Source organism: Magallana gigas, chromosome 10, assembly GCF_963853765.1.
Source record: "Magallana gigas chromosome 10, xbMagGiga1.1, whole genome shotgun sequence".
NCBI classification, from domain to species: Eukaryota; Metazoa; Mollusca; class Bivalvia; order Ostreida; family Ostreidae; genus Magallana; species Magallana gigas.
In genome coordinates, this window is record NC_088862.1 from 24,372,306 (window position 1) to 24,386,675 (window position 14,370).

Below are 14,370 nucleotides of genomic sequence, written 5' to 3' on the forward strand. Positions count from 1 at the left end.
GTATCAGGCTTGTGAACCGCAGGTCATGAGTTCGAATCAACCTGGTGCTTGTGTTTATGTTTACTGAATGAAATTTTTGAAAATATCATTTTTATCTAAAATTGGACATTTGTTCGCCTATTTGACATATATACTTCTTATCCATCATGCCTTCTATCATAATCAAGTAATTTTCTGCTGATTTGAGAAACTATTTCAAGGTGTAGTGAGGCACCTTAAACAAAACTAAATTTAATATTTTCCAGTGCAATATTTTCAAAAATATTAAGATATTCGACATATTGAAAAAAAAAAAAAACACAAATAGTAAAATATATGCTTTAAGAGTGAAGTAAATTATATGGAGTTTTCCCTCATTTATTGATAGTAATAGTGAATTTTCAAACAACTCATATCAGAAATTTTAAGGTGGATACGATGGTTGATTTGTTGATAGGCCAGCCTCCCTAATGTTTCAAAATGCTTAATATATATAGATATGAAGTCATAATATATAAATAGTGCCTGTTTGAGAGGGTTACAGTTGAAATTGACACCCCGAGGAAACCATTGTCAACCGACGCGAAAAGGAGGTTGACAATGGTTTTCGAGGGGTGTCAAATTCATATGTTACCCTCCAAAACAGGCACTATTTATTTTATTTTACTGAATGTCTCAATTTTAGAGAACTTTTTACTTTTTTTATATAGAAATGACGTGAATTCTTCGGCGAACCACACGTGCATATTTTAGGCGCATAAAAAATTTCCCCGTTGCTTAGTGTGTTGCTAACGCTGAAGGTAATAGAACGGATTATGAAACGCGTCTAAACCAATCAGATTTCAGTATTTAATATGAAAGTGAAATAATACTCATTTTATACTGTATACAGGGTTATTTTCGCCCCGTGTTACTTTCGTTCTTCTATACTTGCAAACACTTTTGCCCTGTCTTGAATTCACCAAGACAGAGTTGATTGAAAGAGAGTTGAAATGAGAAATTTGAGTTTGCTCAGTCATATATTCGCTGACAACGAAGCGAATGGGGCAGGAATAAAACGGGGCGAATATTTCTCTGTATATAGTACGCAAAAGTCCATCAACGGTTCTGTAGGTTCGAATTCCATCTACATAATAACATTCAAAGAACAATAAATAATTAATAATAAAAATACATAATGACACGTGTTAAAATTCATAAACACTAAGTTTTAAGTAGTTATGTAACAACTACAGAAAACAGTAATTTCATCGTTAGTTTTTATGTTGATGAAGATTAGAAACACGTTGTGTTTTACTTTACCTTGTAAAAAAAATGAAAGAGCACTGTCGAAATTGATGTTGCTTTGAAAATTCATAAAAATGAAAACCAATCACAATTTTTTGGTAAAGTAACCATGTAAAATTTCAAACATCTGTTTTTGAAAGCATTATTATTTCATAACGCCAATTTTAACACATTAAAACGACAAATAATAATGTTGGTGTTAATATAGGATAAGTGCTCTATGTGTTAATAGTTAAGATATTTCTATGAACATTTTTGATTATATTGGGTTTTCTTTAAAAGAAGAGTTCTTTATGAAAATATAGGAAGATACCTTAAAAATTAACAGATAAAATATATTAATTTTTTCTATATAGAGTATTGCTTAAGTACAGCCATTTATAAGAACCAGGTAGAAACATTAAATGCTGCAAAGGTTGAACAAAAAAAGTCAAAATCTCCAATGATGTCCTGGTGGTCCATAAAACTTCATATTAAAATTGTTTATTTGAAATCGATGAATAATTTGATGACCCCCCCCCCCCCCCCCCCAACGTGAAAAATAAAAAAAGTATTGATTATGGATATCAATCCTACAGTAATACTTAAAATCTATTTTTGAATTTGAACAAAGACATGGCGGTTGTTCGGGTAAAATATTCACAGGTACTACATGTATATTTGTGGCCTTTTTTAATGTTGTTTACGTCATTCCACTGACGATTCAAACATATTCCGGCACATTACCCAGGTCTCCTACCACGTCGTATGTTTCATTTATTATTGCACCATGTCAAACTTTATGATTAACATAAAATTTGCATTACGGGCTTAAAATGAATTTGTTAGAAAAAGTTGCTCACGCAATACGTCACAGTTCATGGAAATTGAGGACGCTATATTAAATCCCAGCGCAAAGCAAAATGCAACTTTAGCTAATTGTTACAAACTTCATCATCAAAATGAAATTTTGGAAAACTCTGTTCTTTGGAGTCTTATTTGAAATGTGTCATTTTAATTTGGCCAGTAACGAGAGGTCTTATGAACTCGTTGATAAAGATAAGTATCCAGAGTCAGGCGTTTTACAAATCTTTGAAGACGTTCACAGTCCTGCACAATGCGGAGTACTTGTTCATGGAGTGCAAGAGTACTTTTACAACAAGTTTTTGAATGTGTGTTTATCAACTGAACAGGGGCCTCAGTCGTCGCTGATAGCTGCCCCTGGCTTCTATCATTACAGACTTGCATCTGAAACCTTTTGTAAGTATTTACAAACTTTTATGAAGGCTTGATGGAGAACTTTTTTTTAACTTTTGTTAAATGCAATAAATTGAGGATCAAAATTATTGAATGTTCGTTCCTGAAACGTTTTAATCATATTAGATATTTAATATATGTACATCGTAGAAAGTATTGGATAGCAGGCAATATATATAATTATGTTTGTTCTCTCCAACAGCCATTGTGCATTAAACTCTCTCTCTCTCTCTCTCTCTCTCTCTCTCTCTCTCTCTCTCTCTCTCTCTCTCTCTCTCTCTCTCTCTCATCGTCATATTCATGTGTTCGATGCTGTGTAAGGAAATTCTTCCCTTTCTGTGCTTAGGATTAAGATTTAAATATGTCACCAAGTATTATCAAACATCATCATTGTAGAAACTTGCTGACTATAGTTTAAGTCAATGGAAAACAACTCTAGGTTTTGGAGAGGATTCATTCAGATTTTATTTGACCGAGAATATTTAAGTTCGCTTTTATTCACCCTTCACGTAAAATTATTGGGTTATTATTATGAAATATAAACCTATCAAAGTAAAAATCATGCAAGTTTACTCATACTTAAAAGATAATATTCCTTGTACATATGTCATTCTATGGGATCTAATGTACAATGTCTCTACAGATGGAACCTCCACAAATGAACCCGAGAAATCTACTGGACATCATACGCTGGATAAAGGTAAACAACTCTGCTCTTCAGTTTGGTGTGTAAGCACAAGAGAGTTGGATTATTGTGCTCATTCGTATACCTGGTACAGGACAAGATTCAAATGTTGAGTCAAAATTCTTCGAATTATTTCTTTACTAAACGATAGTGTATGGTCAAAAATTTCATATCTAAATTTTATAGCCTGATCTATTTGTTAATTAATTGGCCACCCAGCCTTTTGAAACCCCGCACAAAGAATCCAATTTAATTATTCTTTTATTCTTGTTATTCTGTTTCAAATACCGATAAATTTTGAAGCGCCATCAAAGCCAATACACTTTTTGGAAATACAAAGTTTAAATGGCGCTAAGTGCATTACATAACGTTTTATTCATGAAGTATTGACGGTTGCATAATTTGAACTAACAAAACAACGTTTTGTTTCACTTTGGCTTGATCAATAAATACTCGTTGAAAGACATTTTCTAGCGATTCTGAGGATGAATCAGCCAATTAAATCAACTGTCCATAAATTTCAAATACTCTAATCTTTATGCATTTTTAAATATAATGTAAACTACGGTATTTGTAATTGGTTATTGATAACGGTCAATGGACCAGTTAAATTGCTAAGTTGTAGAGGCAATAATTCTGTTGACAGTTTAGATGTAATACATTATTTCTTTACATATATTTACAGGAAAAAAATCTAAATCATTAAAGATCATCAGTAAAAAAATCGAATGAGAAGAACATAGCATTTCCACAGTACGACTGTAGGTCTAGGAAAATAAAACTTGGTTATGATATTACCAGATTATGAAAATGCATCATAAGGATGAGAAAAAAAACTTTCAAAAAACCCACAAACAGCTATATTCAACCGTACCACAACCTGAATGAAAATAAATCTAAGGAAACATTCAATCTTGGCTTGAAAGACTTTTGTAAATTAACTCATTTCATAGATAAAACTCTTTACCATCCCCCACTATACCCCACCCCCATCCACCACACTCCCCTCCCCTCCCCCTCCAAAAATAACATACATTCTGCCTTAAGGAAAGCACACCTTATGTTATTTTATATTACTTATCTCTATAAACTACAGGTTATACTATGTTATATTATAGAGAACACAACACCAAATAAGCCTGTGACGAATGATCTGGACACTTCAACAGTACAACAAACAGCTGGTAATACAGAAAATGGTAAATGATTTGTTGGTGTGTGATTTCATGTATTTTATTAATTAAAAAAAACCCAGTGGATCATGGATATTTTGGGACGAAAAGTTTTGTCGCATGTAAAATATTGAAATTCAAACTTAATAACAGAACATGATTAAATGAAAGAAAATTTACTTAAATTTTTAAATGCAAATAATCGTAATAGCGTTTAATTGTCATTCAAAATCAAAAGGTTATAAATATATTTCTTTACATGGAATTCATTTTAACAATATTTCATCATGTTTCTCAATTGTCTTTGTTCCGATGTGAAACCAAACACATATTTAAAAAATGTGTTATCCTTAATAACGCTTTGGGATCTAATTTGCAATAAATCTACACAAATCACCAAGTATTATTTGACACCACCTTTGTCGAACCTTGCTGATACATGTAGTTAAAGTCAATGAAATACAACTCTCGGTGTTGTATAAAATACATTTGAATTTTTTGACCGAGAACATAAAAGTTCGTTTTTATTCATCCATATATAAAAATATTGCGTTACTTTTATGAAAGGTCAGCTTAACATAGGATAATTTATGCGAGCTCACTGCAATTCAAACGGTATCATTTCTCATACAATGTAATACTATGGGATCTAATTTGCAATGTTTCTTCAGACGGAACCTCGACAAATGAACCTGAGATATCCACTGGACATCATACGTTAGACAAAGGTAAACAACACTTCTCTTCAGTTTGGTGTATAAGCACAAGATAATTGAATAATCGTGGTTAATTAATACCTCCTTTAGATGAACAGCTATGTATAAAGATACAGGAAAGCATTCAAATATTTAGTCAAAAATCTTTCTAAATGACAGTGTATTGTCAAAAATTTCATTTCTAAAATTGAAAACCAGATCTGTTGGGTAATTGATTGACAATCCAGTCTTTTAAACTCCGTATAAAGAATATAATTCAATTGTTCTTTTTGGTAATTATTCCTTAATGCAGAAATGTTATTAATCTTGGACTACCTAGTAACTCTTGTTCGTCCGTTTCAAACATCGATTAATTTTCAAGCGGCATCAAAGCCAAAACATGTTTTTAAACTACATACATTACTTGACACTAAGTGCATTGCAACACGTTTTATTTACGTAACATTGATATCACATAAAATATATTAATTCCGTTGTGAAAGTCGGCTGTGGACACATTTTTCTCTTCAAAAGCTATGAAACAATAAGTCATTTTTCATCACTGTTGACCAAATCTTACAATTATGCCAACATGTTGAAGCCATAACTATTTTTTGAAACAACATAAAAGTGTATAACTTTATACTTTATATACACACATTTGCAAAATGGTATTTTTGTCAACCAAATTTTTCCATAAATATAATACATAAGCATTTCCAAGAGAAACACTTTTATTAATTTTGCCCAACTTTGAGCTTTGTGGCTACAAGTAATTTACCCAATACAAGTAACTAAATCCAAAATCTTCCAATGAGTCCAAGTTCATTTGCAATGAAATAGAACAACAGATTGCGTTAAAGGTCGTTTATTCAATGAACCCAATTTGTATTGTTTAAATTGAAAACAATATATTAAAGAAGAAAAAATCATTGAATAAATGACAAATTAATTTGCAAAGGTGGGGTTAAAAACCGCCACGACTGAAAGACCTTGGTCTTGAAGGACCCCACCCGAGGACTCATTGGAAGAAATATAAAATATTTCTAGTTTCTAAAACTAGCAGAAAATTATTTGATTATGATAAATAGCATAATTGATAAGAAGTACATGTACAGGTAACAAGTCAAATATATAAGGGAAAAACAAAAAAAAAAAACCAACAAAAAATAATTAATTATTACATGTATATGCTTATTCAATGAAATATGAACGAAAACTTCAGGTGTATCATGATATGCAGTTCACAAGTGGGATACTTTAACCAATGAGTTATGATAATATACAACCAAATAATTAATGCAAAACGTTTAAATAATTGTAAAGTTTCTGACATGACCCTATAAACATTATGGCAGAGCAAGCCCTGTTGACCTCTACCAAAAATATGTGTATTTTTATGAGATTTAAACAACTTTTGAATTTTTAGGGCAAACATTCTGTATCTTCTGCTTTATACGAGGTTCCTCCTATTTAAAAGGTGTTATTCCTTATACAATCTAATACTATAAGATCTAATTTGTAATGTCTCTACAGACAGAACCTCGATAAATGAACCTGAGATATCCACTGGACATCATACACTGAATAAGGGTAAACAACGCTTCTCTTCAGTTTGATGTATAAGCACAAGAGGGTCGGATGATTTTGCCCATTTTTATTCCTCTTTCAGATAAAGAGTTCTGTTTAAAGATACAGGAAAGTATTCAAATGTTGAATCGAAAATCTTTGGAATTTGTCTTAAATATACGATGATGTAATTGACAAAATATCATATCTTTTTTTTTAAACCAGATCTGATGGGTAATTCGTTGACCATTTAAGCCTTTAAAAACTTCTTTATGATAATGGTTCCTGAATGCAGAAAAGTCATTGTACATATAATTCATTGCTGGACAGGCAATACTACATGTATTTCCTTTGAACTATTTATTCCAAATCTTGTTAGTCCGTTTCAAATACCAATTAATTTTAATGCTCAATGAAAGCCAAAAGACAATTTTGAAAAAAAACCAACAAATTTTAAATGACGCTAAGTGCATTGCAGCACGTTTTATTTATGAAGCATTGATGGTTGCATACTTGGAACTTATAAAACAACGTTGTTTTACTTGGCTTCATTAATAAAATTAATACTCGTTAAAAGTCAATTTCACGCGATTCTGAGGATAAAGCAGCCAATAAAATCAACAGGTCATAATAAGGACCAAACGCATTGTCCATAAATTTCAGATATTCTGCTCTTTAATGTATCATGTTTTAATTCAATGTAAGCTACGCTATTCATAATTGGCTATTAATTAAGGTCCATGGACAAGTTAAATGGATAAGTTGTAGAGGCGATAATTCTTTTTACAGTTTAAAAAGTAATAAATTATTTTTCATTACAAATATTCACAGAAAAAATCAGAATCATTAAAGATTATCAGGAAAACAATTCGAATAAATAAAACGTTGCATTTCCACAGTACGACTATGGATCTGGGAGAATAAAAGTTGGTTACGATATTACAATGACTATGAAGATAAATAATTAGTATGAGAAAGAAACTTTCCAAAACCCATTTACAGTTACATTCAGAAGTATCAAACAGCAATGGCATATCGGAAATAAATTATTTATACGTAAAACAACTTTAATGAAATTATATCTAAGAAAACATTTATTCTTTGCTTGAAAGACGTTTGTGAATTTATTCATTTCACAGATAAAATTCTTTATCATCCCCCACTCTACCCCATCCCCATCCAACACCCCCCCCCCCCCCCTCCCCACCAAAAACATATAGGTCAGATGGAAGGAAAACACACCTTATTTAATTTGATATTTACTTATCTTTATAAACTACAGGTTATACTATGTTATAATTTAGAGAATACAACACCGAATGAGCCTGTGACATATGATCTTGACACTTCAACAGTACACCAAACAGGTAATACAGAAAATGGTAAAGGATTTGTTGTTCTGTAATTTCATGTATTTCATGGGAAAAAAAACTAAAACTCAATAACGGAACATGATTAAATGAAAAAAAAACCCATAAATTTTAATCGCATTTCATTGTCATTTAAAATACAGACATTATGAATACATTTCTCTACATGAAATTCATTTAAACCATATTACATCATGTTTCTCAAATGTTTTTTTTTTTTCGTTATGAAATCAAACACATATTTAAAAAGGAGTGATTTCTAATAATGTTATGGGATCTAATGTGCAATATCTCTACAGACGGAACCTCGATAAATGAACTCGAGAAATCCACCGGACAACATACACTGGACAAAGGTATAATAAACAACACTTCTCTTCAGTTTGGTGTGTACGCACAAAAAATCTCATTTCACAACCTCCCTATGATGAAGAGCTTTGTATAACGAAACAGAGAAGTATTTAAATGTTGAGTCAAAAATCTTTGGATTTTTTTCTTTCAAAAACGATAGTGTATGATAAAAATCTAAAATCTAAAGGTATTCTATTGACCAGCTAGCCTTTTAAACTCCGTATAAAGTATGTAATTCAATTAAACTTTATGAAAATATTATTCCTTTAAGTAGAAATGTTTTTGTACATTTATATCATTGCTCGACAGGCAATACTATTAACTTCGAACTATTTATTCCAACTCTCGTTAGTCCGTTTCAAATACCTATAAATTTTAATGCTCCATGAAAGCCAAATGAAATTTTGGAAAAACAATTTTGAAATGGCGCTAAGTGCGTTGCAACACGTATGTTTCAATCATTAAGCTTTGATGGTCTTTGAAACAATTTCATGTTGCATACCTTGAACTAATAAAACATTTTGTTTTACCTTCGCTTCATCAATAAATACTCGTTGAAAGTTATTTTTCAGCTGTTCTGAGGATGAATCAGCCAATGATATCAGTTGTTTATTAAAAGGACTAATTTTATAAAAGTAAATACATTGTCCATAAATTCCAGATACTCTAATCTTTATTTTATTTTATTTTATTTTTTTTTAATGTAAACAACGCTATTCATAATTGGTTATTAATTAGGGTCCATGGAAAAACTAAATGTCTAAGTTTTTGGGCGATAATTTGATTATAATTTGAATGTGATTACAATTTAAAAAAAAAATTATTTACAAATATTCACAGAAAAATCAATATCACAAGAAATACTGTAAACGTATTACATTTGGCTGTGTATTCTATTTAGCTTTTTTGGCGGAATGCGGCTTCTGCTAAATCAAGTACATCGCTAAATGCAATGCATAAATGTATAAGAACAGTCACATTCAGGACTAAGCTAATTCAAATCCACGCCAACTTGTTCCAAATATCGTACACGCCAAAAGTACGTTTAGAGTAATCAGTAAAACAACTTGATTAAAAATAACTCATTACAAGTCTAGATCTTTATTAGAATAAAAGTTGATTACTATATTTCTATGGCTATGAAGAGATACCATGATCATGAAAACAAACTTTCCGAAACTCATTTACTTTACAGTTACATGCAGGAGAATCTAACAACAATGGCGAAATAGAAATATATTATTTATACGTACAATAACTTTGATGAAAATAAATCTAAATAAACATTCAAAGTGGTCAGGAAAGACTTTTAATTAGTAAATTTATTTATATCATAGTTTGAATTCTTTACCATACCCCCACATATACTGTTTCCCCAAAAAGCCTATAAGTAAGCTTTAGGGAAAACACATTATACATTACCGTTATATTTCAGAAAACACAACACCGAGTGAGCTTGTTACAAATGAACTTGACACTTCAACAGTACAACAAACAGGTAATACAGAAAATAATTTTTAGAGAAAAATTTTGGTCGCATGTAAAATATATCTCAAACCCAATAACAGAACATGATTAAAGGAAATACTGTTTAAGGGAAATATTTGCACCCGTTTTATTTTCGCCCTTTTCCCCCTTCTTGACTACGGGCGATTTTAAGACGGGCAAATTGCATTGGCTCAAATTATCTCCCTTTAAACACAATTTTGGGCGGGCGAATTCAAGACGGAGCGAAAAATAACAAGAGGAGAAAATAAACCTGTATACAGTTTTTCATTTAATGATGCTCTGTTATTGAGATTGACTTTCACTAGTAGGATATCTTAAATTTTGAGATGCAAATATTTGTATTAGTATTTCATTGTCTTTTAAAATACAGACGGTATAAATAAATAAAATTTACATGAAATTCGTTTTAACCATATTACTTCATGTTTCTCAGTTGTCTCTTTTCTTTTGTGAAATCAAACACACTAACAACCAAATTACCTTAATGGTTTGTCATAACTCTTTATATTTTCCATTTTCACTTTTGCAGTTTGTGAAGGAGGCTGGTCTCCTTATGGATCTCATTGTTACTTTTTTAGTACATCGAAAATGTCTTGGGACAAAGCAAAGGTTATTGTTGAAATCTCAAGTTTTATACCTAACGTGTTTTATATGTTGTATAAAAAGATCTGTAGTTGTGAACGAAACAGAAATTATTTTTCAAATTGGGTCGAATTATACAATTAAAACTATTATCCTTACATTTTGAAAAGATAAATGGTTTTTTCATGAATATGTATGCTGCAAAAGAAATTCATAAAATTAAAAGCAGTGTGCATTTTAACTGAAACTAACTATTTAATCTGTCTTAACGACATTGATCCCAAACATTGTTTTACCTACATTTTCCACAAGAGTCAAATTTGGATCAAATTTGGGTTGACAAAGAACTATGATTTATAAATATATGAGCCTCAAATATTGTGTCGAATGAGTAATGGCAATAAAAATGACAATTATAAAAGTTTCATTCTATTTTTATATATTCGTTTGGAAGGAGTATGCAATTATTTGTACAAGCAACGACTCTACAAAAAAAAGTCATGTGTTATTTTAAAGGGGCATGCACACGATTTTGGTCAAAAATTATTTTTCCGAGTTTATGTTTAAAATGCTTCAGTAAGACTATTTTAATAGGGAACCAAAATATGTGTGTCATTCTTTCGGTTATAAGCGAGTTACAAATCTTGCAATTCTTTGCTATGTAAACAAAGCTCTTGTTTATAAATATTTTGAATGTAAAGCTAAAAATTCCAGTTTTAGTCCTGAAATTAATTTGTTAAACGTTTGAACTGTCTCTATATGTTTATTATGAAAAAAAGTATAGAAAAATCAGCTTGAAAAGATTTTTTACAGCGCGGGGGTGTTAAGGAAGCATATGGGCAATATGCCGTCTTATTTTGACTGTTGTATTCAAAATCGTAAAATTAAATAATTATTTTGAATAAGATCAAAAACTTAGTATCATCCTTTAAAATAGATGTCAGTGCAATAAAATCGGGTAGTACATCACTGCCACATTGGTGCATTATCACGTGACAACTATAAATAGCTTACGTATATTCCTTAACATAAAATGAGATAGAACAACACTACCCCGCGGTTTCCAAAATAAAATAAACATACCAAGTGAAGGCAAAACATCTCAACTTAATCAAAACCGCTGCTAGAATCCTATGTTTTTCCTTATTAAAAAGTTATTCATCCGGTTCTCGTAAAACCTTACCAACTTTTATAAAGTTTGCACGGAAAACGGCAAATTGCATTAAAACAACACACAACATGGGATTCTAGCAGCACTTTTCAATTTAAGCATTGATTAAACTAACGATACGTGTAAAATTTCAAGTTCAACATACACGGGGTAGTGTTGTTCTAGTTGGATTTTTATATGGTAAACAACGACAGAGGAAAGCCTGGCCGAGAAATAAAAGCAAATTTACATACCTTTTAGCGAATGATTGATAAAACTAACATCTCCCCCAGTATTCTTATGTCCAATTCTCAATAAATCACACCACAATACTTTATTAGAGTTCTTAGATTATTATATTTTGAATATGTTTACAATGCTTTCCGATCAAATTCACACGACATTCAACTTTTAGTCATGACGTCATCAATGTGTAAATCTACGTAATACAAACTAATTTCTGGCAAAAATTGTCTTTGAAGTATTTTTTATTTGTTTTTGGTCTACGTTTCGTTGCTTATATATTTGAATATGTACATAATAACTAAGATTTGTGATTTCACGGAATTACATGTAACTCAGATTCCATATGCTTCCTTAACACCCCCGCGAGGTATATTGAATCTATGTAAACAAAAACAGTGCACGAGCCTTGTTTACTTGACAGAGAATTGTAAGCCCTGCATTATGCTTATAACTCTTTGGCTGACTCTCAAAGTTCATTGGATCATTGAAAATCATTTCTTAAGCACATGTTAATAATACATACAGAAAAATAAAATTTGGCCAAAATCGTGACCTTGCCCCTTTAAGATATTTTATTCTAATCTTCAGGTAGAATGTGAGGCTCATGCTTCATACTTGGTGGAGGTCGATGATTTAAATGAGAACCGGTGGTTGTCATATAAATTTTTGGAAACGATTGATGGAGGTACAAAAAAAATTCTTATTACTACATTGTTTTTTCTGTATGCAGGAAAATATTAGCCCCGTTTTATTTTTGCCCCCTTTTGCCCTCGTTGTAAGCAGGCGATTTTAAGACTGAGCAAATTCCAATGTTTCAAATAATCACTCTATAAACTTAACTGTATCTGGGCGTATTCAAGACGGGGCGAAACTGTTTGCAAATGTAGAAGGGTGAAAATTACACGAGGCGAAAATAACCTTGTATTCAGTGTTGTCTCCATTATAGTTATCACTATTTTATTGTACCGGTATATTGTACGTTTAGTCCTTATCACCGATTTTTACTTATCGTTTGTCATACATCATATATTTTTGTCAGAGATGAAAGAAATGTTGTACAAAAAATTGATTAATAATACTGTTTACAGAGAAATATTCGCCCCCGGATTTTTTTTTTCGCCCTTTCGCTCTCGTTGTCAGCGGGCTAGTTTAAGACTGGGCGAACTCAAATTTCTCATTTTTTCTTACTTATCCATATTATTGGTGTTACCGCAAAATAAAATGATTTTACCCTTATAATCCTTGGTTCTACCGAAATGAATTATATTTGTAGTGTCATGCTCTGATGTATTTGCGTGTTCAGCTTGGATCGGTGCCAGCGACCTTATCAGTGAAGGCGTATTTAGCTGGACTCGTCAGAACAGGTTAGTGACTCTGGCTTTCTGGGGCCCACTCCAGCCAAATGACGTCCTCTCCTTTCCAACGACAGAAGATTGCGTTAGTATGCTCCAAGGAGGCTTTTGGGACGATATCAGCTGTGCAGACGCAAACAATTTTATTTGTGAAAAATAGAGAACAAATTTTATTGACAAGAATTTGACTCAACAAATCAGCTTATTGCCATAGGTATATTACTGTTTTTTTTAAATGGAAATCATTTCCAGGAATTTAAAGGGTTGAATTTTATTTCTTTGTCATCGTGAATGCATAAATATGGTTATGATTTTGGTCAAAAATTATTTTTCCGATTTGAGGGTTTACACTGCTTTAGTAAGGCATATTTTAATAGGCAACCAAAATTTGAGTGTCATTCATTGAGTTATATTAAGAGAGCTACAGAGCTTACAATTCTTTGCTTTGTAAACAAAGCTTTTGTTTACATTCTGAATGTTGAAGTAAAAAATCCAGTGTAAGATCATAAATGAATGTGTCAAAGGCTTGAAACTGTTCAATTATGCTTAAAAAGAGTCAAAAGATAAATCAATCAGCTTGAAACAAATTTTAATCTGGTTTATCGAACCTATGTAAACAAAACAGGGCACGATTATTGTTTACATGACAAAAAATTGCGAGCTCTGTATCTTGCTTATAACTCTACAATTGACTCTCAAGTTTCATTTGATTATCAAAAATGCACTGCTAAAGAATTGTAAATAATAAAAACAGAAAAATAGAATTGGACCAAAATCGTGATCATGCCCCTTAAAGGATTGATTTGTTTTTCTTTTTGCTCGTGAATGGATAATATGTTTAGTGTTAAATAAATCATCAAATATCAATGTATTCTCGTATTGGTGCGTTTAGCGATCATCTCTTTTAAGCAATAGAATCATTAGTTTTTAGCTAACCTGAGCCGAAGGCTCGGGTGAGCTTTTGTGATAAAAGTGTGTCCGTTGTCTGTCGTCGTTGTCGTATTTTTTTTTTTATAATTTTATTTTCTCCAAAACCACTGAGCAAATTTCAATAAAACATGACAAAAACTTTCTCGAACCATAAAAATTCCAAGTTTGTTCAAATGAAGTTGAAAAATCACGCCTTTTTTAAAGGAGGTAAACTTATTGACATTTTTTAAAAAAATCCTCTTCTCAAATACCATTTG

At 31.4% G+C, this 14,370-nt stretch overlaps 1 protein-coding gene across 4 annotated transcripts; it reads left to right on the top strand.

Annotated features, from left to right (window-relative positions):
• The first annotated feature begins 1,926 nt into the window (after positions 1-1,926).
• LOC105327388 (aggrecan core protein) lies at positions 1,927-14,050 on the top strand. 4 transcript variants are annotated; one of them, XM_066072809.1, is made up of 11 exons: positions 1,927-2,505; positions 3,146-3,202; positions 4,306-4,386; positions 5,031-5,087; positions 6,591-6,647; positions 7,928-7,990; positions 8,293-8,349; positions 9,780-9,842; positions 10,383-10,462; positions 12,420-12,516; positions 13,105-14,050. In XM_066072809.1, the coding sequence occupies exons 1-11, from the start codon at positions 2,208-2,210 to the stop codon at positions 13,341-13,343; spliced, it is 1,149 nt and encodes a 382-aa protein (XP_065928881.1). In that variant the 5' UTR covers positions 1,927-2,207; the 3' UTR covers positions 13,344-14,050. The 4 variants fall into 4 exon arrangements, with proteins under 4 accessions (XP_065928881.1, XP_065928882.1, XP_065928883.1 ...); XM_066072810.1 differs by lacking the exon at positions 6,591-6,647 and having other exon boundaries at positions 1,932-2,505; XM_066072811.1 differs by lacking the exons at positions 6,591-6,647; positions 7,928-7,990; positions 8,293-8,349 and having other exon boundaries at positions 1,935-2,505.
• The last annotated feature ends 320 nt before the right edge of the window (positions 14,051-14,370 follow it).